Source organism: Elephas maximus, chromosome 8 (genome assembly GCF_024166365.1).
Source record: "Elephas maximus indicus isolate mEleMax1 chromosome 8, mEleMax1 primary haplotype, whole genome shotgun sequence".
Classification (NCBI taxonomy): Eukaryota; Metazoa; Chordata; class Mammalia; order Proboscidea; family Elephantidae; genus Elephas; species Elephas maximus.
The window spans coordinates 28,932,915-28,960,639 of NC_064826.1; the positions used below are offsets into that span (position 1 = coordinate 28,932,915).

The window sequence follows — 27,725 nt, forward strand, 5'->3', positions numbered from 1 at the left end:
GCAGTTGAAGCTGCTGGAACAACTTGTATAAATATGTTAGAGTGAATGAGGATAAGACTGTCTCAGTCTCAAAATGTTACCACAGTTTGGTTTAGCAGTTGCACTTCACATTGCTTGCACTGGGTAATATTACTTAATGCTTGCTCATTTAATTGGTGCATTTATCACTAATGAGGTCATACACCTTTCAATGTCTGAATGCTGGCTGTCTTCCTGGAGGCAGGCCACAGTTTTCCAATGTAAGCGTCTGGAATAATTTTGTTTCGCAAGAGGTGTTTTTCAGTATATGGCCTTGAACCATCTGCATCAGGAGTCACCCAGGGAGATTCTTAAAACAAAAAGAAAAAAGTATTTTCAGGCGGCAGCCTAGATCTGCTCAGTCAGAATGGAGGGGAAGACCAGGGAGGAAGGGGCAGGGGACTGGACATTTGCATTTGTGACAAGTTTCCCCGATCCACTGCCAATGCCGACTCACAGCGACCCTATAGGACAGACTAGAACTGCCCCAAAGGGTTTCCAAGGCTGTAATCTTTCTTTACAGGAGCAAACTGCCACATCTTTCTCCCACCCAAGCTCCCTAGGGGACTCTTATATTGTAAAATTTGAAAACCGTTAAGAAGAGAGGGTGGTTATTTGTTTCAGAGGGAAGAGAGGCATTTTGGCAGCCGTATAATCAAACTGAAGTTGTATCTAGTACTGATTCAGTTATTAAAGACTCTTTGACAAATCTGCTACTCTCCTTTGAGACTGTTTTAAGTACTAAGTGATAATGAGACGTATAGATACACTGTGTACTCCTGTTTACATGTAAACGATGTTTTGGCACCGCCACACATCTAAACCCCTGTAAAAATACTTGTGCTTCCACGGTATGACAGCTCTCAGTAGGAAGACAGGATTTATGATCGTTCTTCTCTCTATTAAAAAAATGAAAACTCAAGGCGGGTTCTAACTAGTTTAATATTAAAAAAAAAAAAACTTTCTTCAAAATTAAATCTGCCATTAGAACAGGCATTTTATTGCTGTCTTTGAGAATCATATTTTCACTCCGTTCCTAGAAGTTTTATATCATTAACCACTGCTGTCGAGTCAATTCCAACTCGTAGCGACCCCATAGGGCTTCCAAGGCTGTGAATCTCTATGGAAGCAGACTGCCACATCTTTCTTTCTCCGAGCCCCTGGTAGTTTTGAACCGACAACCTTTTGGTTAGCAGTTGAGTGCTTTAACCACTGCACCACTAAGCTCCTTAATTAAGTGAAAGAAATGGCTCCAGGGACTTAGTTTCTATGTGTTTTATGTAAAACGGTTGTCTCTCTAATTTTTCTGTTTCCAAATAATAAATTTATCTCCTTGACATTCAAGCAAGGGACAATAAATCTTATAATTGATTCTTAATCCCCTTACCTTAGCTTTGATTTTAGAGATAAATTTACCTTCTGTAGATTTTTAAATGGATTTATAGAGTATGTGTAATATTAATGTTTGTGAAATCTCCTAAGTTATAACTAGTTCTAAATGAGTTCAAGTATTTGAAAGGAAATGTTTTAATTCTAATATAATTCTAAGAAACATGGGAAAACTGAAAGGAATTCGTCCTTTGTTTATTCTGTTGAGGGGCAGTCTGCAGATAGCTTTTCAGTATTGCAGAGGTACTAGATGGGTGGGTGCTGCCATTTTGGTTGAAGGCATATATAACTGTTTTGCTCGTGTGGGTCTGCCCCATTAAGTTACCAGGATAAAACAAGGGTTGTTTAAATGTGAACTGTGGAAAATAGGCCTTTAGAAAAGAAGTTTGTCAGATTTTTTTTTTTTTTTTTGCTTTTACCCTAATAGCAGTGTGAATGAAAAGTGCCATTAAAGTTTATTATCTGCCAAATTTTGCAGAAGCCAGCCTTCACATAGAATGAGCTTTGTGCTTTTGGCTGTTCCAGGCAAGTAACTAATAAATGTGTGCTCTACTTTATGGCTAGATCCCAGTATTTTGTGCCAGAACCTCAGTGGTCTTCCCTGTTTCTTGCCATTTTTGGTCTCAGATCAATTGTGGTCACAGTGGGGAAACAACCTATATTTTATTTTGGAATGTAAGATAAAAATGACTGTTCTAATAACTGAAATCAGACAGTCTGTTTCCCTATATTTCTGTTGTTTATACACATTCACCCCTTAAAAATATTCTTTCTTTAGATAAAATCTGTCAATAATATGAATTGTTTCTGATTATGAATTCCTAGGGAACTTATCTTCTGTCCATGTACTTTATGCCCAGAAATGTATGAGATAATACTGATTTACAGTCAGTAGTTTGAACTTTGGTTAATCCCTTGAATCAGGGTGTTTTCTTTGGTACTGTATGTTTCCAAGTCATAAAATGGACAAAGCGGAATTTCTATGGTCAGCCATTTTAAAACTACTTCTATTGCTAGTACTGTTTTTTTTAATTAATTGTACTTTAGATGAAGGTTTACAGAACAAACTAGGTTGTCATTAAACAGTACACGTATTGTTTTATGACATTGGTTAACAACCCCATGACATGTCAGCACTCTGCCTTCTCAACCTTGGGTTCCCTATTACCAGCTTTCCTACCCCCTCCTGCCTTGTAGTCTTTGCCCCTGGGCTGGTATGCTTCTTTAAGTCTCATTTTGTTTCATTTTTTGTGTCTCATCTTTGGCTGAAGGGTGAACCTCAGGAGTGACTTAATTACTGAGCCAAAAGAGTGCCTGGGGCCGTATTCTCAGGGTTTCTCCAGTCTCTGTCAGGCCAGTAAGTCTTGTCTTTTTTTGTGAGTTAGAATTTTGTTCTACATTTTTCTGCAGCTCTGTCCTGGACCCTCTGTTGTGATCCCTGACAGGGAAATAAGTGGTGGTAGCTGGGCGCCATCTAGTTGTACCGGACTCAGTCTGGTGGAGGACATGGTAGATGTGGTCCATTAGTCCTTTAGACTAATCTTTCCCTTATGTCTTTAGTTTTCTTCATTCTCCCTTGCTGTTGAAGGGATGAGACCAGTGGAGTATCTTAGATAGCCCCTCACAGGCTTTTAAGACCCCAGACGCAACTCACCAAAGTAGAATGTAGAACATTTTCTTTATAAACTATGATATGCCAATTAAGCTAGATATTCCCTGAGACCAAGGTCCCCACAGCATTCAACCCAGCAGTTCAGTCAATCTGGGAGCTTGGGTGTGTCTGTGGAGCTTCCATGACCCTGCCTTGGTTAGGTTGTGCTGGCTTCCTCAGTATTGTGTATTGTCTTACCCTTCACCAGAGTTACCACTTATCTCTTGTCTATTTAGTGTTTTTCCCTCCCCACACCTCCCCTCCCTTGTAACCATCAAAGATTGTTTCTTTTTGTACACAAACCTTCTCATGAGTTTTTACAGTAGTGGTCTCATATAATATTTGTCCTTTTGTGATTGACCTGTTTACTCAGCATAATGTCCTCCAGATTCATCCATGTTATGAGATGCTTCGCAGATTCATCATTGTTGTTTACTGTTGCATAATACTCCAGTGTGTGTACGTACCATAGTTTGTTTAACTAATACTCTCTTTGAAGCAGCCCTAATCTTGAGTTTCATCTGGGCTGTATTGACTCAACCTCTTGTTTTTCTCCTTTTTACCTCTTCATCTTTACTTCATTTGTTAAGTGCTAAGCTTGCTTCACTAAGCCAGGTCTCTGTTATTCCATGAAGCAAACATGGATGTATGCCCAATTTCCCAAGAGTTGCTTTATTGCCACACATGTAGTGAGACTAGGATTTGTATACCTCAGTTTCCGCTCTGGCCGTAGAGATGAACCATAGAATGATATGCTGATCCGATTTCTAGCCAGCTGCTGTATTGCACACCTGAAGGTCTGTCAAGATTAAACATGTTAATGGACATGGTGCTAGATGACTTCAAAATAGAAGCACAAAAATGCCTGAAGTTTTGAGAACTGTTCATTCTAAAATTTTAGCATGCGCCTTAAATCCAATTAAAAAAAATTTTTTTTATTGTGCCTTAGGTGAAAGTTTACAGAGCGTATTAGTTTCCCATTCCATAGTTTGTACATAAAGTGTTCCCTGACGTTGGTTTCATTCCCCACAATGTGTCAGTGCTCTCCCCATTTCCGTCCTGGGTACCCCGTTTTCTCTTGTTCTGATTTTCTACCTCTTCCGGCTTTCTCATCTTTGCTTTTGAGCAAATGTTGCCCTTTTGATCTCGTATAATTGATTGGTGTAAAGGACACGTTCCTCTCGGGTGTTACTGTTTGTTTTATGGATCTGTCTGTGGTTTGGCTGAAAGATGGTCTCCGGGAATGGCTTCAGTACCAGTTCAGAAGGGTATCATAGGGCCATAGTCTCAGGAGTTCTTCCAGTCTTTTATCAGACCAGTAAGTCTGGTCTTTTTTGTGAAATTGATTTTTTGTACTGTAATTTTTCTCCTGCTGTATCTGGACTCTCTACTGTGATCCCAGTCATAGTGGTCAGTAGTGGTAGCCGGGCACCATGTAGTTCTTCTAACCTTGGGGTCATGTAGGCTGTGGTTCATGTGGTCCATTAGTCATTTGAACTAATTGCTTCCTTGAGTCTTTAATTTTCTTTACTTTGCTCCAAACGGTAAGAGACCGATAGTTGTATCTTAGATGGCTGTTCACAAGCTTTTAAGGCCCCAGAAGCTACTCACCAGAGTAGGATGCGGGACTTTGTCTTTATGAACTATGTTGTGTCAATTGACTTAGATGTTCCCCGAGTCTTTGTTTCTTCACCTTCAAGCCTAGGAACTTCGTCCCGCGAGGTGTTTGATTATGTCTAAGAAGTTGCCCTGACTGTGGCCCTTATGTGCTCTATTGTCTATGTTAATATATAAGCAGCACCTACAGCTATGTACATAGAAATATCCACCACCAAACCTGTGTCTGCAGGTTGATGTGTTCCCTTACACCCTCCCATAACTCTTGGCATACCTATCTACCCATGCATCCATTCATAAATTACTGTTTGTTAATATTGCTGCAGAATTGTCTATGCTATTGTAATTACCGTTGTCCCCCTTTTTTTTGCTGACATTTCCTATATTGTGCATTGCCTTCTTTGCCTTCACCAATGTTGACTCATGTCTTCTGTCTATTTGGTAGTTTTCCCACCCTGGTAACCATCAAAGAGTTTTTTCTTTTTCTGTGTGTGAACCTTTTATTATTATTATTTTCTATAACAGTGGTCTCATATAATATTGGTCCTTATATGGTTGACTTATTTCACTCAGCATAATGTCCTCCAAATTCATCTATGTTGTGAGATGTTTCGTGGATTCGTCATTATTCTTTATCATTGCATAGTATCCCATTGTGTATGTGCCACAGTTAATCTATTCATCTGCTGATCGGCACCTAGGTTGCTTCCATCTTTTTGCCGCCATGAACAGTGCTGCAACGAGCATCGGTGTACATATATCTATTCATGCCACCGCTCTTGTTTCTTTAGGGTATATACCAGGGAGTGGGATTTCTGGGCCACATAATATTTCCATTTCTAGCCTCCTAAGGAAATGCCATACTGTCTTCCGTAGTGGCTGCATCATTCCACACTCCCACAGTGTACAAGAGTTCCAGTCTCCCCGGAACCTCTCCAACATTTGTTATTTTCTGTCTTCTCCATTAGTGCCAGTCATGTCGGGATGAGATCGTATCTCATTGTAGTTTTGATCTGCATCCGTCTAATGTCCAGTGATTACGAACACTTCTTCAGGTGCCTGTTAGCCACCCAAACATCCTTCCTGGTGAAGTGTCTGTTCATATCCCCTGCCCATTTTTTTTGTTTGTTTGTTTGTTTTAATATAAAGACCAAAGTTTATTAGTGGTTTCCGGCAGTGGTCGGGAGGGAGGGGAAAAGGAGGACTCGTTGCTTAGGAAACACTGAGCTTCTGTTAAGGGTGATGAAAAAATTTGGGAATGGATGATGATGATGGTTGAACAACATGATGAATGCAATTAATGTCACTGAACTGTACATGTGAAAAATGTTGAAATGGCAAATGTTTTGTTACATATATATTTACCACAACAAAAAAATTAAAACATATTATCCTCAAAGGATGCCATCAAGGAAGTGAAAAGACAACCCACAGAATGGGTGGAAATGTTTGCAAATCATATATCTGATAAGGGGTTTGTACTTGGAATGTATGAAGAACTCTTACAGCAAAGGATATGGACAGACATGTCTCCAATGAAGACATGCAGATGACGAACAAGTACATGAAAAGATGCTCAACGTGGTCAGTCATCGGGGAAATACGGATCAAAACATAACAGGCTAACACTTGATACCCACTTAGATGGCTGTAATCAAAAAGATGATTACAACTGTTGACAACGATGTGGAGAAATTGATATCCTCACAACACTGATAGTGGGACTGCAGAATGGTGCAGCCACCTTAAACAATTGTCTGGTGGCTCCTCAGAAGGCTCAACACAGTTTGCATATGACCCACCAATTCTCCTAGCCATATACTGTATTTTATGCAAATAACACCCCACCCATTCCTCCCCCCGTGAGGCAGCCCCGCCACCAGCATTTGATGCTAATTTTTTTTTTTAAAGCTACATGTTAAAGAGGCTAAATCCAATTTTTGAAAAGTGTTTAGGAAATTACTCCAAAATGAAGCTTGACTTAAGCTAAGCTCTTTTTCTTTTTATTCTTCTCCCTTAGTTTTTGAGCCCTGGTGGTGCAGTGGCTAAGGGTGCAGCTGCTAACCAAGAAGTTGGCAGTTCCAATTCACCAGCCAATCTTTGGAAACCCTATGGAGCAGTTTTAGTCTGTCCTATAGGGTCTCTCTGAGTCAGAATCGACTCGATGGCAAGGGGTTTGGTTTTTTTGTTTGTTTATCTACAGTGATTCTAAAGAACAACATTATAGCAGTATGAAATCAAATCAGAGGTCATTTCTCTCAAGGGATCACTTGGTATGAGTAGCTTTTCAGGTGTTTGTATAGAATGCATAGATGACTACTTGTTCGGAATTTCCTTGAACTCAGTATTGGCACTTCAATCATTTCTGATTATTTTGCTTAGTATAAAATGCTGTGCTTAAAATTCATCAATTGCAATATATTTCAAGTATGTGTGTGCGTGGTATGTGAGTATATCTCTGAGAGTGTGTGGGTGTTACAGTTGTTGATAATATGCTTTTTGTCTCCAGGTTCCAGTACAGTGGTCAGATATGGTCACTTTGAAAGCGAGAATGACAAATTATGGCTTACCTAGATACCGGTGGCTTACTCATGCTTGGAATTTTTTTCAGAGAGAGGTAAGTGCTCAGATTTCTGAGGTAGAGAGCATGGAACAAGTGGCACACTTTGAAAACAAATGTCCAAAACTTTGGCTCTGGTAATTTTCTCTGTGCTGAAAAGTTAAGCCTATGATTCAGTTACCAATGGTGCAATTCATTGTTGAGAAATCCCTCAAATAACTCTGTGCCCTACTTTCCTTCCCATCTATAACGTGGCCCCTTCATTTCACCTGATTGATTTATATTTTCCAATTTGTGAAAAGCCATTTTGCTAAACTGCTGTGAAGTTTCCATTTAAGGAGAGGTTACTTAGTAAATATTCAAGTTCTTTTTGAATTGATAATTTTTCATGACTTTTAAAGCATCTGTGATTTAAAAATCCTTTTAATTTTTTAAAAATAATGGTGCTCATTTCAGAATTTGAAATAAGGGCATGAGCTTTCTAGTCAGAAAGACCTTAGTTCAAATCCTGGCTCTGCTGCTTACTATAAAGTGAGCTTCTATAATTTACTTAACATCCCTAAGCCTCAGTTTCCTTACCTGTAAAATGGGAATAATAAAATTACCGGTCTCCTTTTGTTGTGGAGAAGATTAAATGAGATCATCAGTCTTTTTTCATTTTAGAATATGGTTATTAACAATAACTTTTACAAAGTATAGGCTCCTCTGGCTTTTCTTACCCAACTACAGTATAGCAAGGCAGTCATCTTCTCAAATGAGGATTGTATTTAGATGTGTAAAATCTAGTGGCTTGAACTTAACCATCAAGTTTGCTTCAAATCAAGCTCTGATCCCAAATGAGTGTCAATGTCTCCAACCTTCCTTGGTTGGAGGGACGTTCCCACATGACCACATGTAGCGGTTTCCTTTAATTTCTCTTATACCTGGGTCATAAAACATTTGAGAATCAGTATATTATCCGATGGATATCCAGCTATCTGCTCAGTTATTCTTTCTTGTATATGAGCAGAGGTTCAAATCCAGGACAGTCTCCAAATCTGGCTCTTTGTTTTACAATTGTTGAGATGGTGAAAATTATCACTGTTAACACAGATTTCCTGTTTATTTGAATGCTTCCTGACTTTGTTTACTGGGCATTTGTCCTAAAAACAACATGAAGGTAAAATAACTGAAGCATCAGGGAATTTATAGTAAGGTCTGATCAGGGCAGGAGCTTCCAAGAGCTCTTTATTTGATTTGTGATGTAGACCGTGATAATCCCCATTAAAAAACAAAGTGTTTCTTTTCTTGGTGGGGCGCCGCCTAGATGGACAATGTACCAAAACCAAAAACTCACACCTAGTGCCGTCGAGTCGATTCCAACTCATAGCGACCCTATAGGACAGAGTAGAACTGCCCCATAGAGTTTCCAAGGAGCGCCTGGTAGATTTGAACTGCTGACCTCTTGGTTAGCAGCCGTAGCACTTAACCACTACGCCACCAGCGTTTCCGACGATGTACAGGCATTGCAAATGGTAGCACACTTATTTTTAGATTTGTCACATGTGAAGTTCCCTCCTTCATGTCATAGGCCTCATTCACCCAAAAGAAAGTGGTGAAGAGTTTTAAAAGCCCCTTTTCTAAAATAATTAAATATTAGAGCTGAAAGCAACCTTGGCCAAGCCCCAGTTTTCCTGACTCCTAATGCAGTGTCATTCTGTGTATGTGTATCAGGCTGGTGGAATCTCCTTTAAGCTCTGGTGGGATTTATTTTGTAACTTTCAGAAAACAAACCCCCCCTTTTTTTTTCCTTTTACGGAGAGAGTGGGTGGAGTATGTGCTTTGGAATAAATACGCCCTTCCACACGCTGGTCTGTGACCTGGGCAAGTAGCTTGACCTTTCAAAGCCTCCATTTCTTCAAATGTAAAATGGCACAATGTTAGCAAGAGTGGCACTGTCTCACAATAAAAGGAGGCAGAGATAGGACGGAGGAACTGTAGCCCATGGCATTGTTTGATGTAGTAATGGGTTTGCTTCAGGGAGCCCTGAGGAAGTTTCAGTACAAATTCAGTGTCTTCTGTTGAAGGAGAAAAACAATGATATAAAAAGAAAAAGCATTTCAGCGAGTTATTAAAATTACAAAAAAAAAAATGCTTTGGCATTGAAAGTAATATGCTTACGTTATTTGGAGAAGTCGTTCATGTGGAGCACCTCATTTCCAGGCAAGGCCAGATAAATGGGCTGTTCCACTGTGGATGGAGTTAGAGTGTTCCAAGAACTGTCCTTCTGTCATCAACACAGTAAGAACACATATCATCAGGAACTGAGAAAAATGGTTTTCTCTGGGTTCCAGTATTTAAAAAGGCAGACTCTGACACTAGTAGTTTATGATTTTAAGAAAGCGATGTCTTTTTGTTACACGTGTTTTCCATGGATAATCAATTTAAAAAATATGTAGTGTCAAATTGTATTTGTGTTAATTGGGGGTGTTTGCGATACGTTTGTGGCTTTTAGAGTGTTATAAAAGGGAAATACTAAAGATAAAAAAGAAAATATCTCAGAAAATCTTAGTATTACTCATAAAAAAAAAACTCATAAAAAATAGCTTTCAGTAATTCATTTATAATACTGTTTAGAAGTTTTTTCTTTCTTTTTCTTTTTTTAAATTAGCTATTTAAGAAAGTGAAAAATGCAAAATCATTTATAGTGTTTTTGTTCTTTCACTTTGAGTGAGATGTTCAGAATTCTTCAGAGTTGATTTTAGGTAAACTTTGAAATGGTAGTGGGTTGTGATACCTTATGATGCAATGTTAATACTGGAGACGGACCTATCTGTTGAACTACATAATTTGCAGAGTCAGTCACTCTTGGCAAAATTCTTCTCAGTGACTGCCCATATTTCTTGCTTTTGACTGTCTGGAAGAGTAAACTCCTTCTGCCCAAGGACTGAGAATTATTCATCATAGTTAATTGTTCTGAATCCAATCTACATATATCCTTAAGCAGTGCTCCTAAACATGGAGCAGAGAAAATTTTTGCAAATCTTTGGTGAAATAAGAAGAAGTTGGATTTTTTTTTTTATTCAACTTTTTTTTTTTTTTTTTTCCGAGTTAAAGGCACATCCTTTCTTCTGAGATTATGGTGGTAAAAAGTGATAGTTTATTTTAAAACTCTCACTTGGTTGAATAGAAATTAGTTGGCCAAACCTGTGTTTATATCTCAAATATTTTTGCAAATTTCACTGGCTCGTGAATCCAAGTCTGGTGATCTTTGTGGTGCAGCCTTTGGTCAACAAATCTTTCTGCAGAGATATTGGAAACTTTTAATATAATGTCTGAATTTATTGAGCAATTAAACCAATACTAAATGATATATGGAGCCCTGGTGGCACAGTGGTTAAGAGCTTGGCTGCGAACCGAAAGGTCATCAGTTTAAACCCAGCAGCCTCTTCAAGGGAGAAAGATGTGGCAGTCTACTTCCATAAAGATTTACAGCCTTGAAAACCCTGTGGGTTGCTATGAGTCAGAATCAACTCGATGGCAACGGGTTAGGTGATACATAAATAGATTGATCACCTACTCTTTAGTGGTTAGGAGCTTAATGATAAAGATATTTCAGCTTTTTTTTTTTTTTTTAATTATAATGTGTATTAAATCTGTTGCTGTATGATCTTTCGTAGAGGATCTTGCAGTTAGGGAATGAGATTCAGTCTTGCCTGATCTGTATTATGTGTTAGGAGCATTACTGTTTAGACTTGTTCCATTATGGAGTGATTGGTTAGCCAGGGTGTTCCTTCACTGCTTTTCAGTCAGCAACATAGACCGTACATATATCATTAGGTGATGACAGAAGTGGGTTTAGCTCTGGGTACAAAAATTTAAGAAATCTAACATTTAATCTCCTATAAGTTAAGAAAATATTTTTGTAGTAGAATGAGCCTGACCAGTCATTCTTTTTCAGTTTAAGTGCTGTGGAGTTGTGTATTTCACCGACTGGTTGGAAATGACAGAGATGGACTGGCCCCCAGATTCCTGCTGTGTTAGGGAATTCCCAGGATGTTCCAAACAGGCCCACCAGGAAGATCTCAGTGACCTGTATCAGGAGGTAAGGCTGTCTGGGGTTAAGTTGTCACAGATGAAAGTTTTCTTATAATAACTTTTAAGTGAAGAATCAGCACAGTGCCACTGAAATTTTTCCTTTTCCGTCTAAATATAAAGGGCCTTAATTTTTTTCTCTGATATGTGATAGAACAGATAAAGCCTAAAATATCCATGTAGAAATCTGGACGCTAATCACATTTTAACAAAGGAAAGCGACAAAGACCACGTTTTAGAATGGAATAGCTCATTACTTGGATTTTAAACTAGAACCAAATTATCTAGAACCAAATTCTGTTGCCACTCCCTTTGCAAACAGACACATGCAGAGTTTTTAGCTTACACTGAGTATTCAGGAAGACAGGGTTTGGAGTTTCTGGGTAGAATATGTTTAGGGCCTCCACATAACCTCAAATGTATGTGAAAAAATCAATAACAAAAAGTCACTGTCCAGAGAAAGTGCTGCTGGGCCGCTTTTCAGTTCTCCATGCTGGCTAGTGATTAGTGATGTTGTTTTTGGTGAGCTAGTTTGATGAAGTTTTATACTCAGTGGATTAAAACCAATCCTCGAGTACCCAAGAAACTAGCATATTTGTGTTTATTGGGAGAATTTGTCGCAATCATTAGTATTCCTTATAGGCAGAAATTTTCCTGTTCCTTCATTTTGAGTGGTGATTTTTAAACTTTTTTCTTAGCAATGGAATCCTGTTTTCAAATTAAAATCTAGAACTCCGCTGTTGAAATTATTAAATAAAACTAAGATTTCAGTGCTACATTTTAAGTGCTCAATAGCATGTGCGACCAGTGACTCCTGTGTTGGACAGTGTAGGTATAGGACATTCCCATCGCTGCAGATAGTCTTACTGAGCAGTGTTGATCTAGAATGGAAGCTCAAAATGTAGATCAGAGAAAAGTGAAGCTGCTCAGGGTGAGGGGGCTGGCAACCTCCTCCAGGTACATCTCCAGGGAAGTACCTGAGTACCACAGAGCCCTGTTGAGAACCTTTGGCTTAATATAAAGTTAACACCGTTATTCATAATACAACTCACATGTATAGTATGGTGTTAAGGAAATGAGGCATTAAAACAAAACACAGCAGGATTTATAAAAATACACATCTGAGATTCCAAGATATATAACCTTAATAGGTTACACATTTCCCCCCAGGAATACTATTATTGTTAAAGCATCCCTTAAGCTCTCTTCCAAAGTAAAAATATACAAAAATTGGTTTCTTTAATTTATTATGTGAATTAACTACTTTGAAAAAGAAAGCTGTGTTTTACCTCTACACATGGTCCAGTCCATCTTATTCATGTATTTGATATCAGTAACTTTTGGCTGTTTAAAAAAAAAAAAAAATCATCTCCTCCTGAGGCTCACCCTTCAGCCAAAGATTGGACAGGCCCATAAAACAAAACGAGACTAATGGGGTACACCAGCCCTGGGGAAGGACTAGAAGGCAGGAGGGGACAGGAGAGCTGGTAATAGGGAACCTAAGGTTGAGAAGGGAGAGTGTTGACATGTTGAGGGGTTGTTACCCAATGTCATAAAACAGTATGTATAATAACTGTTTAGTGAGAAACTAGTTTGTTCTGTAAACCTTCAACTAAAGTACAATAAAAATAATTTTAAAAAAAGGAAAAAAAAATCATTTCCAAGGACAAAAGTATGTCACGTTTAAGGGTATTCAAAGTAAAGTGCTTTGGGTTCTGAAGGTATGCCCCCTCAAAAGAGTTTCAGATACATTGAAACAACTGAATAACTCAGGTTGTTTATTAATTAATTTATTTATTTTTTAATTTTTATTGTGCTTTAAGTGAAAGTTTACAAATCAAGTCAGCCTCTCATACAAAAACTTATATACACCTTCCTATATTTTTTATATACTCCTAGTTGCTCTTCCTCTAACGACACAGCACATTCCTTCCCTCTACTCTATATTTTCGTTTACATTTGGCTAGCTTCTGACCCCCTTTGCCTTCTCATCTCCTCTTCAGACAGGAGCTGCCCACATAGTCTCACGTGTCTACTTGATCCAAGAAGCTCACTCTTCACCAGTATCATTTTCTATCCCACAGTCCAGTCCAATCCCTGTCTGAAGAGTTGGCTTTTGGAATGGTTCCTGTCTTGGGCTAACAGAAGGTCTGGGGACCATGACGTCTCGGTCCTTCCAGTCTCAGTCAGACCACTAAGTCTGATCTTTTTACAAGAATTTGAGGTCTGTATCCCACTGCTTTCCTGCTCCCTCAGGGGTTCTCTGTTTTGTTCCCTGTCAGGGTAGTTAGTCATCGGCTGTAGCCGGGCACCACCTAGTTCTTCTGGTCTCAGGCTGATGTAGTTTCTGGTTTATGTGGCCCTTTCTGTCTCTTGGGCTCATAATTACCTTGTGTCTTTGGTGTTCTTCATTCTCCTTTGCTCCAGGTGGGTTGAGACAAATTGATGCATCTTAGATGGCCACTTGCCAGGCATTTAAGACCCCAGATGCCACTTGCCAAAGTGGGATGCAGAGTATTTTCTTAATAGATTTTTTTATGCCAGTTGACTTAGATGTCCCCTGAAACCATGGTCCCCAAACCCCTGCCCCTGCTGTGCTAGCCTTCGAAGCGTTCAGTTTATTTAGGAAACTTCTTTGCTTTTGGTTTAGTCCAGTTGTGCTGACCTCTCCTGTATTGTGTGTTGTCTTTGCCTTCACCTAAAATAGTTCTTATCTACAATCTAATTAGTGAAAACCCCTCTCTCTCCCTCCCTCCCCCCTCTCGTAACCATCAAAGTATATTTTCTTCTCTGTTTTAAAAAACTATTTTTCAAGTGGTCTCATATAATATTTGTCCTTTTGCAGCTAAGTTCATTCAGCATAATGCCTTTCAGATTCCTGCATGTTATGAAATGTTTCATGGATTCATCATTGTTCTTTATTGATGTGTAGTATTCCATTGTATGAATATACCATAATTTATCCATTCATCCGTTGATGGGCACCTTGGTTGCTTCCATCTTTTTGCTATTGTAAACAGTGCTGCAATGAACATGGGTGTGCATATATCTGTTTGTGTAAAGGCTCTTATTTCTCTAGCATATATTCCAAGGAGTGGGATTGCTGGATCGTATGGTAGTTCTATTTCTAGCTTTTTAAGGAAGCGCCAAATCGATTTCTGAAATGTTTGTACCATTTTACATTCCCATCACGTTGTTTATTTTAAAAAGTAGTCACAGTACTTTTAGACATGTCTCACAGTACTGAGAAGCATTGTTTTTGTATGTTATCATTTTAAACATATTATGTTTAGGAGCATTTGACTTTGAATGAAAAAGAATATACAATAGATAGATATTTAACAAAGGATTGCTGAGTCATTGTCTCTGGGCTCCTCAGTGATTATGCTGCACCTTTTTTTTTTTATCTGAGTGAAAGCTGAATTTGGCTAATGTCTATAGTAGGGATGGTCAGCTAACAAATGCAACAGTTAAACTCTTGTTTACATTTCTGTTGTGAAAGGTGTGTTTAAAAATGTAGTTTTGGTAAGACCATTTCATAACATAGAAAACAGTACTTAATATTTGTTAGACAACATTAAATGCAAACATCCTTGGGGATGTTCAGACACATTATAATTTACCATTAAGTGTTAAAAGAACAGATGGTTACTGTATAGATGTAAGTGTAGACACGTGAATTGAAATCCATCAGCTCTCCTAGGGTGAACTTAATCTATTTGTTGGTCTTTAGCAAGAAGGAGCCCTGGTGGCTCAACAGTTAAGTGTGGGGCAGTTAACCAAAAGGTCAGAGGTTTGAACCCATCCTGTGGTTCCACAGGAGGAAGCCCTGGTGATTTGCTTCTGAAAAGGTGGTTGTTTTGTCCCATCAAATGATTCGGATTCATAGCAACATTATGGGACAGAGTAGAACTGCTCTATAGGGTTTCCTCAGCTGCCAAGAAAACCTTACGTCACATGGGGTTACAATGAGTCTAAATTAACTCAACAACACCTAACAGCAGCAGCAGCAATTCCTAGAAAATTATTGGACTTCAGTACCATGTCTAATAACTTCTACCTTCTTTAGTGATTAATACTGATATAATTATAACCAATTTTGATCATGAAATGGCACAACAGGAACCAATTTCTAAATCTTCCAAAAAAGTCCAAATATGGACAAATTTTCTTCAATTTTACTTTACCTTAGTTGAAAAGTGTTCAGTTTAATATTTAACAACTTTCTTGTAAAAATACAATTCTTTTTTACTGGTTTGTCTTAGATTATTTTCAACTGGTAATGTTTCTCATTCTCTAATAGCACCTTATAATGGGATGCTTTGCTTTTGGAATTCTTGTTCTTATGATTCCTTGTTCCATGATTTTTAAAATGGAAAGAAGCCACCTTATCGTGCATATGAAAATTGATGGCCCAAATTATCTTTAAAGTGTTTCATATTTTCATCAAAAGACCTTCAATAGCAAGCTGCCATTGTCATTTATGAGATGTCCTTTAGACACAAACTCCTTGCAAGATGGGGGTTCATTATATCAAAGTAATCTGCTTTTGCATTTTACAGCTAATAACAGATACTGGTATTGGTATAATGATATATGCATAATTATATGCATAGTTGACTTACAAAAGTGGATCATTTAACAGCTTCATGGAACATGTACAATTAAAGTCATAATTAAAAATAAGACATAATTTCACTTTGCCCTAGAGAACATATGTTTCCTGATTGCACTGCATCCAGAGATCATCCACTAGGAAGACGAGAGTTCTAGAAGGAGAGACAAGTGAGAAATGGCTGTAGGTATTTTGGATATTTATTCTGCAGTAGAGAAAACTAAGGGGGGCTATTTTAGATGTCTTTAAGTATTTGCTAGTTCATAATTCAGCACAGGAACTAGACTTATTCTTTGTTGCTCCAAGAGCCAGAAGTTACAGGAAGGAAATTTTGAATCAATAGAAGGAAGACCTTGCTCATCAAAATCTGTCCAATTGTGAGACGAGTTATCTTGTAAAATAGTGGGCATCTCATCTCTCAAAATATTAAAGTCAAGGTCAGATAACCATGTCATTGGTGGTGTAGAATGGGTTTTTAAATTAAATATGAATCTGGATTAGATGAACTTCAAGGTCCCTTTTATCTTTCCTGTTCTGTGAGCTCAGAGATAAGAACTGGCTTTCCTTCTGCAATCTTTCTTAGTTCTCTGCCATCAAGGAAATAAATCATTCTCTACCATCTGGTGGCCTGCATGGTCCCTGACCCAATACTATTTTATGACACATTTTGACACCTGTAAAAAATGACAGAGCAGAAATACGGCAACAATTGTACATTTTAGAAAAAATTCCATCAGCAATATTATTAGGTTTGGTATACAGTGCCTCAGAATATCCATAATAAGCTGCATACTTGTATAAAAGTATAGGTTTAAAACTTACAAATGAAAGTACCTCTCACCATCAGTTTGGTCCTGTCACATTCACTCATTCAAAATATTTGTTGAGTTCCTACTGGTTTCCTGGCATTATTCTAAATGCTGGGGTAGAGTGGAAAGCATTGTGGATAAAATCTCTTCTCATGACACTTATATTCTAGTTACAGAATATAGACATTCAACAAGAAAAGAGAAGAACAAACAACACTAGAAGAGAATTGCAAGTGCTGATGAGCACTTCGAAGACTGAACAGGGTGATGTGACAGAGAGTGACTTTGTTGAAGAGGGAGCTACTTAAGATAGGATGGTTAGGAATAGCCATTCTTAGGAGGTGTGATGGTTAGTTTCATATGCCAACTTGAGTAGCCCAATTATATAGTCAAACGCCAATCTATATGTTGCTGTGAAGGTATTTTGTAGATATGGTTAACCTCTATAGTCAGTTGACTTTATTTAAAGGAGATAATCCTCCATAATGTGAATCGGCCTCATCCAGTCAGAAAGCCTTAAGAGCAAACACTGAGCTTTCCCAGAGAAGACATCCTGCCTCAAGACTGTAGCATGTATAACACCTGCTGAGTTTCCAGTTTGCCAGCCTGCCCACAGATTTCAGAATCCAGTCTGCCACGTCAGCTCCTGCCTAAGTTCCCAGCCTGTGGCCCTGCCTTATGAATTTCAGACTTCCCAGTCCCCACACGTATGTGAGCCAATTTTTAAAAATAAATATGTATCTCCTGTTGGTTCTGTTTCTGTGGAGAACCCTGACTGATACAGGAGATGACGTTTAAGCTGAGACTTTTCATGAAACCATACAAAGATCCGGTGAAGGGTATTCTTGGCCTGAGGAACTGCAGTACAAAAGCCCACCCTCAGGAGGCCTGGGTCAACAAATTACTGACTGCCTGTTAGCTTCCTCTTTTTTGGAATTGTTCCCATAGCCACACTTTCTGAATACTAGGTACAAGATTTGGACTCAGGAAAACAACAGATGTGGAATTTAAGTTGATAAAATACAGGTCTAGAATGTATCTCTTCCTTTTCTCACCTGCTGAGTTTTAAATCATCTCAGTTACTAAAGCGTTGTGTCTAGACATGTTTTGGCGAAGAAATGAAGAGAGAAAGAACAGATAAAAAGGAGGGAAGGTGAAAAAAAAGTCTTTATACAGTAGGGATTCCCAGTCTCTTCCCCATGGACCTGGGCTGTTTCTGGGTGATACTGCTGAAATTATTTTCGATATTTTATATGTGTTTTTCAGCATATGGGATCCATAGCTTTCAACAACTCTTTCTGAGTTTCCATGTTTACAATTGTGAGGAACAACAGTGGTAGAGGATATTCACAGTGCTCACCATCTCAGGTGTGCCGTGAAGCCTAAACAGTGCCATTCTGCTTCTTGGCTTTAAAAAAAATAAATGGAAGTAAATAGACTCACTATAGAATCTCTACTTCAATGGACCAACTAAAAATGTAGAATAAGGAGGGAAAGAGTAAATTAAAATGTGTCACCAAAGATACATTTCTTTCTTTTGTAGTTAGAAGAAAGACTGCTATTAAAATACATTGGCTCAGCTTCTCAGGGAAAAGTAGTCATCACAGATGTCCATGTAAGAGCCAGACGGGGAGATAGAAGTTCTCCAGGCAGCTGTGTGTCTTTGGACACAATTCCTTTAACTCCTTAGGCCTTGAGTGTTCCATGTGTTGGGTTTGAACGTCAAATGCTTTTAATTATTTCCTTAATAACAAAAAATTTTGCCCAAAACCATGTCTCCTTCTTTAGATGGCCATTTGTTTCTTCTCCCAACACCATAAAACGTCTACAAGTTTGAAAAAATCCAGTTGCCTTCAAGTCAGTTTCAACTTGTGGTGACTCCCATGTGTGTCAAAGTAGAGCTGAGCCCGTAGAGTTTACAATGGCTGATTTTTCAGACGTAGATTGCTAGGCCTTTCTTCTGGGTAGACTCGAACTGCCAACCTTTCAGCTAGCAGCCAAGGGCATTAACCATTTGCACTACCCAGCACTCGTCTACATTTAAAGAAGGTAGAAATTCATGCTGTCAATCTTCAACCAGATTGCGGGACCTGTCTTTGACAAATAGTATTTATTTTATAACCTATATACATTTTTTCTGGCATTACCTCAGCCCTCAATACTCCTCTGCTGTTAACAACTTCCACCAGTTAGAAAGATGAATTGATGGTATATGTCTATTTGTTTTGACTAATAGAAACAGCTTTTTTAATTTTCACATTCAACAGAGTATACACATAAATAATATTTCCTCACACTTCTGAACCAGAGGTGGAGAAATTACAAAGTGATTTGGGCACAAAAGGGCAAGGCTGAAGACTTTCTCCATATCTTTTCTCTAACACATCCTAGTTACGAGGTTGACTGTGTTTCTCCCAGGGAACCCTGTTGTTAGGTTGATAACAAGATTCTTCTTAAAATTCTTTTAGGACCAAGTAAATTGCCATCCCCTCCCCACTTAAAACAAAACAAAATAAAAGTAGGGCAAGTGTTAAAAGAGAAGTCCAAGGCACAGGTATACAGCTCAGGCCCCAGCTGGGTTCTGGCCAGCCGCACCAACCAGAAGCTGGTCAGATCTGCATAGAACTGGTCCCTATGGCAGTGGCTGGAATAAGAGGTAGAAATAAGATGATCTGGAAGTGGTACAAGAGAGTGCCTGGCCTAGAGAGCTTGTCGTTAGTTGCCGTGGAGTCAGCTCTGACTCATGACCACCCTGTGTACAACTGAATATCTAGTCCTGCACCATCTTCAGGATCACTGGTGTGCTGGAGTCCATTGTTGTAGCCACTGTATATTTTGAGTGCTTTCCCACCTAGGGACCTCATCTCCTAGTGTTATATCTGATGATATTCTGTTGTGATTCACAGAATTTTCATTGGCTAATTTTCAGAAGTAGACTACCAGGACATTCTTCCTAGTCCGTCTTCATCTAGAAGCTCTGCTGAAACCTGTCTACCTTAGGTGACCTTGCTGGTATTTGAAATACTGGTGGCATAGCTTCCCCTATCACAGCAACATGCAGGTACAACAAATTGGCAGACAGGTGGTGGTGAACTGTAGTCCAGACCCAAGGCTGTCAAGTCAATTCTGACTCATAGTGACCCTGTAAGTCAGAGTGGAACTGCACCATAGGGTTTCCAAGGAGCAGCTGGTGGATTTGAACTACCGACCTTTTGGTTAGCAGCTGAATGCTTAGCCACTGCGCCACCAGGGTTCCTGAACTAAAGTAGGCGATCCTTAGTCATCGTGTTTCTGACTGAGATATGCAGTGGTAGCGCATTGTAGTGGTAGTAACTTATTAGGATTTCTGGAGCCTCTGAGCAATCTAAAGGATAAGTAAGTGCTAGCCAAGAGCAGGAAATATTTGGGTGGTATGAGGTTGAAAAGGACATTTCCTAGCAAAGAAGCTATGGTGCAAAATTAGAAATGGAAGCAAGAGAGCCCACAGGATGTGAGTAGGGGATGTTGACAGGGCTGGGCAGGGCAGGGCCTGTACCATGAAGGTCCTTGTCCTGCTAAGACATTCAGATTTCATACTGAAGCCTGGGAGTAGTTGCCAGATAAAAAGGCAAACATGTTCATAAGTGTGAAGCATTATCATGAAAGGAAGGTTCAGGGGCAGAGTAGACACAGATTGCCGATTTATTAAAAATGGAACTCCATCCTCCCAGAAACACACACAGCTGCCTACGGTTTACTATCTCAGCAGCTTTCGGGCTCAGTGGTTGTTTAGATGGAATATCCCCAAGAAGTTCCATTCACAGGGTTCTTTTCTATAAAGTCAAAGACATTCCCTCCCACCTCACTGCTTACGTCATTATCTCCTCAGCAACTGCTGGTGGATCAGGTTGACTCTGACTTGGGGTGATACCTGTTTTATCATCCAAAGCCCTGCAGGACCAGTGTGGGCGTGGTGGTGGGGGGGGGGCATTCTTTTATCTTCATGCTTTGCTCATGCACTCGTCTGCCTGTTGTGCTTCAGGAATACAAATGAATTCTTCTCTTTCGCTCTCTCTTGACGTGGTCAACTGTGAGTTTCCTGTTACCTATTCACTATTCAATCTGTGTTTCCTCTTGTGCTTTATTAATAGAGACTTGCAAATTTTGCCCTTAGAATTGACTGCTCTGAAAGCCATTATAATAGTTTGGCCTGAGAAAGTAACTCACAAGGTAGCAATTGGAGAGAATGTGTTTAAAAAGCATTATGTTACTATTGTAGAGAATGAGTTGAGATGGGGGATTGAGTGAGGATCTGGTCTGGGAGCAGGGAAGGGAAGAATTGCAGGGAGTTCATGTGAGTGATTATAGGGCTGGAATTCAGGTGGCGGCCTTGAGGATAAAGAGAGTGAAGGAGTGTGAAAGATGATAATGAAGAGGCAGAATAAACAAGAGGAGGTAATGAATTAACTGTGGGGAATGAGTGGCAGGGAAACCACAAGGGTGCTGGACGGGTCTTGGATTTGGACCCTGGATAGATGAAGGAGCCATTTTTTGAGAGCAGAGGTTGGATTTGATTAGTTCCATTTTGGAAATGCTGCCAGGAACTCCACGTGCACAAGCCTAGTAGGCAATATGGAGCTGACAAGACAGTTAGAGATAGGAATTTTGCATGTATTAACTAGGGAAAAGGTTAACCCAAAACACAATAGCTTGAATAAGGTGAGAGTTTAATTTTCTTATAGACCAGCCAGCTGGTCTGACTGCCAGGCAACTGTGTTGCACACATTCATCCGGAGGCCCAGCATGGTGAGGCAACATCACCTTTTTTAATACCTGTCTTCCAAAGTTGCTTCTGGTAGTCCCCAATTGTATTCAGTGGTGAGAGGGAGAGGGAGTTGGAAGGAGCACATTCAATGCATTAAAGCCTGTGCCTATCACCTCTGCTCACATTCCATTGGTGGGAACTCACGAGTTTTGTTTAACTACAAGAGAAGCTGGGAAATGTGGTCCCTGGCTAGAAGGCTATGTTCCCATGGACAACATTTTTACTGTGGAAAAAGTGGAGAATGGATTTGGGGGTGTGAGGACTAACAGTTTACACAGGTGTCATCATAGTATATGTGTCAGATGAAGGCATGGTGGAGATAAGACCACACAAAGAGATGATGTCATGTATGCAGCCAAGGATGGAGCTCTGGGGAATGACAACACTTAGGGGCAGAGAAGGACACACTACATTTTAGGAAGAGAAGAAACAGAAAGGTGTGTCCTGAAAGTCAGGGGAGGGAAGGTTTTTAGAAATGAGTTTTTCTTTTGGTGAGGTAGCGTGTTTCAAAAGTTAAGATGGCTTTGAAACTGGACTCTCTGGATTTAAGACTTGGATCTGCTCCTTACTAACTCTTAGTTCTTGGGCAAGTTTTTAGCCTCTTTGTGCTTCAGTATTCTCATCTGTGAAATGGAGATAATAACTCATGTCAGAGGGTTATTTGGAGAGTTAAATAAATGATCATATGGAAAGTTCTTAGAATAGTGCCCGTTTGCAGTATATACTACCATTAATAGCTGAGAGCTAAAGCAAATTGATGGAAAAGTATGCATTGGATTTTTCTTACAAGATACATATTTAGAGCTCAGCCCTATGAGGCCATACACTGTGGACTGCCAGAAGAATGAACAAGTCTGTCTTGGGAGAAATACAGCCAGAGTGCTCCTCGTAAATGAGGATGGTGAGACTATGTCTCACATACTTTGGACATGTTATCAGGAGGGACCAGTACCTGGAGAAGGACATCATGCTTGGTAAAGTAGAGGGTCAACGAAAAAGATGAGGACCCTCAACAAGATGGATTGACACAGTGGCTGCAACAACGGCCTCAAACATAACAACGATTGTGAGGATGGTGCAGGACTGGGCGGTGTTTTGTTCTGTTGTACGTGGGGTCACTATGAGTCAGAACTGGCTGGATGGCACCTAACAACAACAACAACATGAGCAAGTATTTTACGTGCATGACCTCATTCAGACCTTAAAGCATTACTATGAAGAAGTTACAGTATTATTATGTCCATTTTACAGACGAGAAAAGAAAGGCATAAAGAGGTTAAGTGACTTGCCCAGTGTGATAGAGCTGATGAGTGACTCAGCTCAGATCTATTTGATGCCAAAGCTCATGCTTTATACACTAACCTTTTGAGATGTGGCATACATGGCCTGAACAAAGCTGAGTGTTGTATAGAGTTTTTTCACTTCCAAACTTCAATATTCTTATCTAATAAGGTAATGGTTATCTGCCCTGCTGGTACAAACAGTTAATCACTTGGCTACTGACCTGACCAGAAGGTTGGCAGTTCATACCCACCCAGCAGTTCTGTGGGAGCGTGACCTGGCGGCCTGCTTCCGAAAAGATTAGCCTAAGAAACGCTATGGGGCACTTCTACTCTGTCACATGGGGTCGCTATGAGTCGAATTGATTTGACAGCACCCAGCAACAGCACCTTGTTGTTGTGTTACAAAGATAAATTGACGTACTGCAGGACAAACCCTTACACAACATGCAGCACATATTAAACACAAATCTCTGGTGAGCGGTGTCTGCTAATGATAATAATGACAGTGATAACAGCAGTTTAGTAAGGTATTTATTAAAGTCAATAAGAAAAGTAGTCATCTATGATTGGATTTTTAATAAGCTAATTTGCCTCTTGTTTTGCTTGTGATGACAGAAAAGTATGTATTTTTCGATTTTATATATTTGGTCTTGCCAAAGGTAGATTTTGTCAGGCCTAGATTTTTGGGATTGGATCTGGTTTTTCACACTGCTTGTTTGAACACCCTCCAGCTTGCTGTAGTCAAGCGTTTAGGGTAGACGAAAACACCACCAGTGAGAGAAAATGTTGGAATGAGCACTTTGTGAATATTCTGTTCACTTGGGAGGGGGAAACCCGCTACTGCTGAACTGTCCTGGAGAGTGGCAGCGGCACTCACTGAGAAATGGTCAGCAAGCCCAGTCTTTTAAATCTGGTCACTCTGCCTATCTAATGAGGACATTGTGAGGACTAAATAAAAAAATGAAGGGCTGCCATGTATTTAGAAATAGTGAGAAGACTTTTTCTCCTGCATTTCCTATGTATGGGTTTAGTTAAAGCTACTCTTAAGAGAATAGGCTATCCTCAGTGAATTTTACTACTTGCTGTTTAATGTTTTTATTTTTTTAAGGAAGGACTAATTTCCCTGAGGAGCTTAACATTAGCAGTAGAGAACTTTTGGCTCAACCTTGTTAAGAAGAATGTAGAGTGAACTCACGAACTGCTATCATCATTTACTTCTTCAGTTCTAGAAGAAATAAGGCTGAAGATTATGTATTTGTACTGTGATGAGTAACACAACAGTTTCAAACTAGAGAGTCATGTTTATTATAAAAATCAATTACAAAAATATCAATACTGGAATTATCGGCACCTAGATTTTATCTGGTGGATTCCAACTGCCGACCTTTGGTTAGCAGCCATAGCTCTTAACCACTACACCATCAGGGTTTCCAGATTTTATTTATACTTTATCTTCACAAGTACATCAAGAGCTGCTGAATTCTTTGATGTGGCCTGTGAATATTGAGAACTGAGACGCCATGGATGTACTTCCAATTTTAGAAAACTCATTTTGGAGATAGATCAGAGAATAATTTCAAAGTATATAATTTCCACATTGAAGCCGCAAGTGAAATGAGTGACCCTGACATGCCTTCAAATAGGTTCCCGGAAATGTAGGGATTAAGTACCTTTGCTCTGAGGTAGCATTAATATTTACAGTTAATAGTTGACTAGAGTTTTAATATTACAGCAAGTGAAGTAAGTTAGCTAACTTGTCTTATACATTTGAATTATCTGAGGTTATTAACATAGAGCCAAAAACAAACAAACCAAACTTGTTGCCGTCCAGTTGATTCTGACTCATGGCAACCTTATAGGACAGAGTAGAACTGCCCCATAGGGTTTCCAGGCAGCTGGTGAATTTGAACTGCTGACCTTTTGCCAAGCTTTTAACCACTGCACAGCATAGGGCTAAGATAACTGTATTTAGGTAGAAAACATATTCAAGTAAAATCACCTCAGAGTATTTTTATTTTGAGAGAAGCAAATGAGTACAATTTACTTCTTTCCTATTTGGAGTAAAATATCCTTTGTGGAATGGAATGCAGTTTTGAACTCTTAACATTTCTGTTTACTCTCTTGACCTCACTCAACAAAAGTGTTTGTTTATACAACTAAATATCTATAGTAGTACAATAGATTTTATATATATATATATATGTTTTTAGAATTAGTGTCCTGCTTCTCAACAGAAAGTGTCCGAGTTGACACTAAAAAGTATAAACTTTATGCACAATTACTAGACTGGCTCAGAATAAACACAAGGCTTGCGCTCAATTGAATCACTTTAATAAAGATGATGCAGAATAACAGAAAACCTGGAGCTGTTTCTAAGAAGAAGGTAGAGTGGCTGAGGAGAAACCTGGGGAAATACTGTCTCCTCAAGAAGAGGAATATTCTTTTGGAAAGCTAACTCTTAAATTTAAGTAATTGATAATTCCGTATGGTTTTCATAGGCCGATTTTTCAGCAGTAAATTGCCAGGCGTTTCCTCTGATGCATCTCTAGGTGGACCCGAACTTCCAACCTTTTGATTAGTATCGGAGCATGTTAATTGTTTGTACCACCTCAGGAATCTGGTCTAAATGTTAGATTGTTTTATAGCAGTGGTTCTCAACTTTAGGACTGTTGGTGTTGTATGTCAGACAGTCAATTTTGACTCATAGCGATACTATAGGACAGAGTAGAACTGCCCCATAGGGTTTCCTATGCTGTAAGTCTTTACTGGAACAGATTGCCAGATCTTTACTCCTGCAGAGCAGCTGGCGGGTTTGAACCGCTGACCTTTCACTGACCTTTTAGCATCCTAGTGCTCAACCATTGCGCCATGAGAAGGAATAGACTCATCATAATCACTTGGGCAGGATTTTCAAAAGGTGCACACCTTCATCTCTCCTCCAGCTTCTCGTAGGCTTTTCCTGTTGAGAGTCACTGTCTTAAACTTTATGAATCAAGTATTTTGATTCCATTAACTGATACAGATTGTTTGTTTTCACTAACTAATTTTGACAGTATGTAAGGCATCCAAAGTAATATTGACCGTCTTATTTTTTTTTATTTCTTTTACAGGGTTGTGGGAAGAAAATGTATTCCTTTTTGAGAGGAACCAAACAACTGCAGGTGCTAAGGTTTCTGGGAATCTCCATTGGAGTGACACAAATCCTGGCCATGATTCTCACCATTACTCTGCTCTGGGCTCTCTACTATGATAGAAGGGAGCCTGGGACAGACCAAATGATTTCCTTGAAGAATGACGCGTCTCAGCACTTGTCCTGTCACTCGGTAGAGCTGTTGAAACCCAGCCTGTCAAGGATTTTTGAACACACATCCATGGCGAACAGCTTTAATACACACTTTGAGATGGAGGAATTATAGTGGATATCAAGGAAGGAAATCACAAGATTGTTTTTTTGGACTTGTGAATTTTCAAGCACACACTTATCTGCTTCAGAAATGTGTACAAATACAAATGTTGCCATCAAAGAATGCTTAAGCATATAGTTATCTACCCTTTAAAATGAAGAGGGAAAAGTTTCATATTATAAGTCACCACCTGGACATACTGATAATACCCTTTATAATGTCGGGGACAGATCTAACACCAACTTTATTGACTGTGTAAGATTTTTACTGAGTAGAGTTATGCCTTGAGGTGGCATGATTTGACCAGTATTTCTACATCCATGAAAATGGGCCCTGCTATAGTGGTGTTGGAGCTAGAGTAAGGTTTGATTTACTTCCACAGTTAGTTTATAAAGTACCAATTAACTGCTAACATAGAAAGTTAGACAGTACTAATGACTTTTATTATTTGGTGATGTATTTTTTGGAGGGTGAATAGTTTATATATACATAAGAAAACTCTGAAGATTGGCGACTACCTAAATGTGATTTTTTTTTTTTTCTGGTCACTCAAATATTGTTACCACTTAAAAGAGAAACTAATGCATTGTCTTAGACTGATCAGGGATCTATGTGTATATAAGAGTCTGTGTGAAGTCTGTATAATTCAGTAGATTCCAGTTCTAATAACTACTAAGAATAACAATTGAGAAAAGCATAAACTTGTCCTGTATAGCACCATTTTTTAGCCTTTCCTGTTAAAAAGAGCTTTAAAATTCTGTCTTGGGTTTATATAACATACATAACTGTTGATTTAAATACTTAACCACAAATTTTGAAAAATTACCAGTGTGATAAATAGGAAGAATTATCAGTGTGATAAATTACCAGTGTGATAAATCATTATTATTCAGAATGTAGTCTGGTCTCTAGGAAGTATTAACAAGAAACTTTATACGTAAGTTAATTCATTCAGTAAAGACTTTGATGCTAATTTTTTTCCAAAGCTGAGACTCTCTTTGACACTAAATGCTTTTTAAAGGAGCTTATCTTTGCCTTCCCAAAATAAGAAGAGTCTCCAAGTCTGAATTTAATTCTCAGAGAATAATGTCCCTTTTCCTCAGCAAAATGCTGTGGGAATCATTAAAGTAAGCGATGTTTTAACTTTAACTAGAGATTGTTTTTGCTTTATTTCACTGATGAAGATGCTGTGGTGAATTACACAGATTATTAAATTTTTTACAAGAGTAAAATATATTTATTTGAAATGGGAAGAGTGCATTTTACTGTATTTTGTGTATTGTGTTTATTTGTCAGATTATTGAAAGAAAATACAAGTGTCAATAAATATTTTTTAGAGAGCAATAATTTGTGGCTGATTTTTACACATTACAAGCATTGTCGTGGGAAGAAAAATATGAAAAATGAATTATTGTATGCACTATTAATGATTTCAAACTGGAATGACTCTATAAGAGTGTGTATCTTCACCAAGAAAAGATACAAAGATGCCTATTTTCAG

General features: G+C 38.9%; 1 protein-coding gene across 4 annotated transcripts in view; it reads left to right on the forward strand.

Moving 5' to 3' along the window:
* Positions 1-27,560, forward strand: part of TSPAN12 (tetraspanin 12) — a 72,953-nt gene extending 45,393 nt beyond the window's left edge. For all 4 annotated transcript variants that reach the window (XM_049893874.1, XM_049893878.1, XM_049893876.1 and 1 more), the window contains 3 exons: positions 7,185-7,292; positions 11,176-11,319; positions 25,931-27,560. In XM_049893874.1, the coding sequence (XP_049749831.1) occupies positions 7,185-7,292; positions 11,176-11,319; positions 25,931-26,236 (558 nt within the window). In that variant the 3' untranslated portion in view covers positions 26,237-27,560. The remainder of the gene's footprint in view (positions 1-7,184; positions 7,293-11,175; positions 11,320-25,930) is intronic.
* The last annotated feature ends 165 nt before the right edge of the window (positions 27,561-27,725 follow it).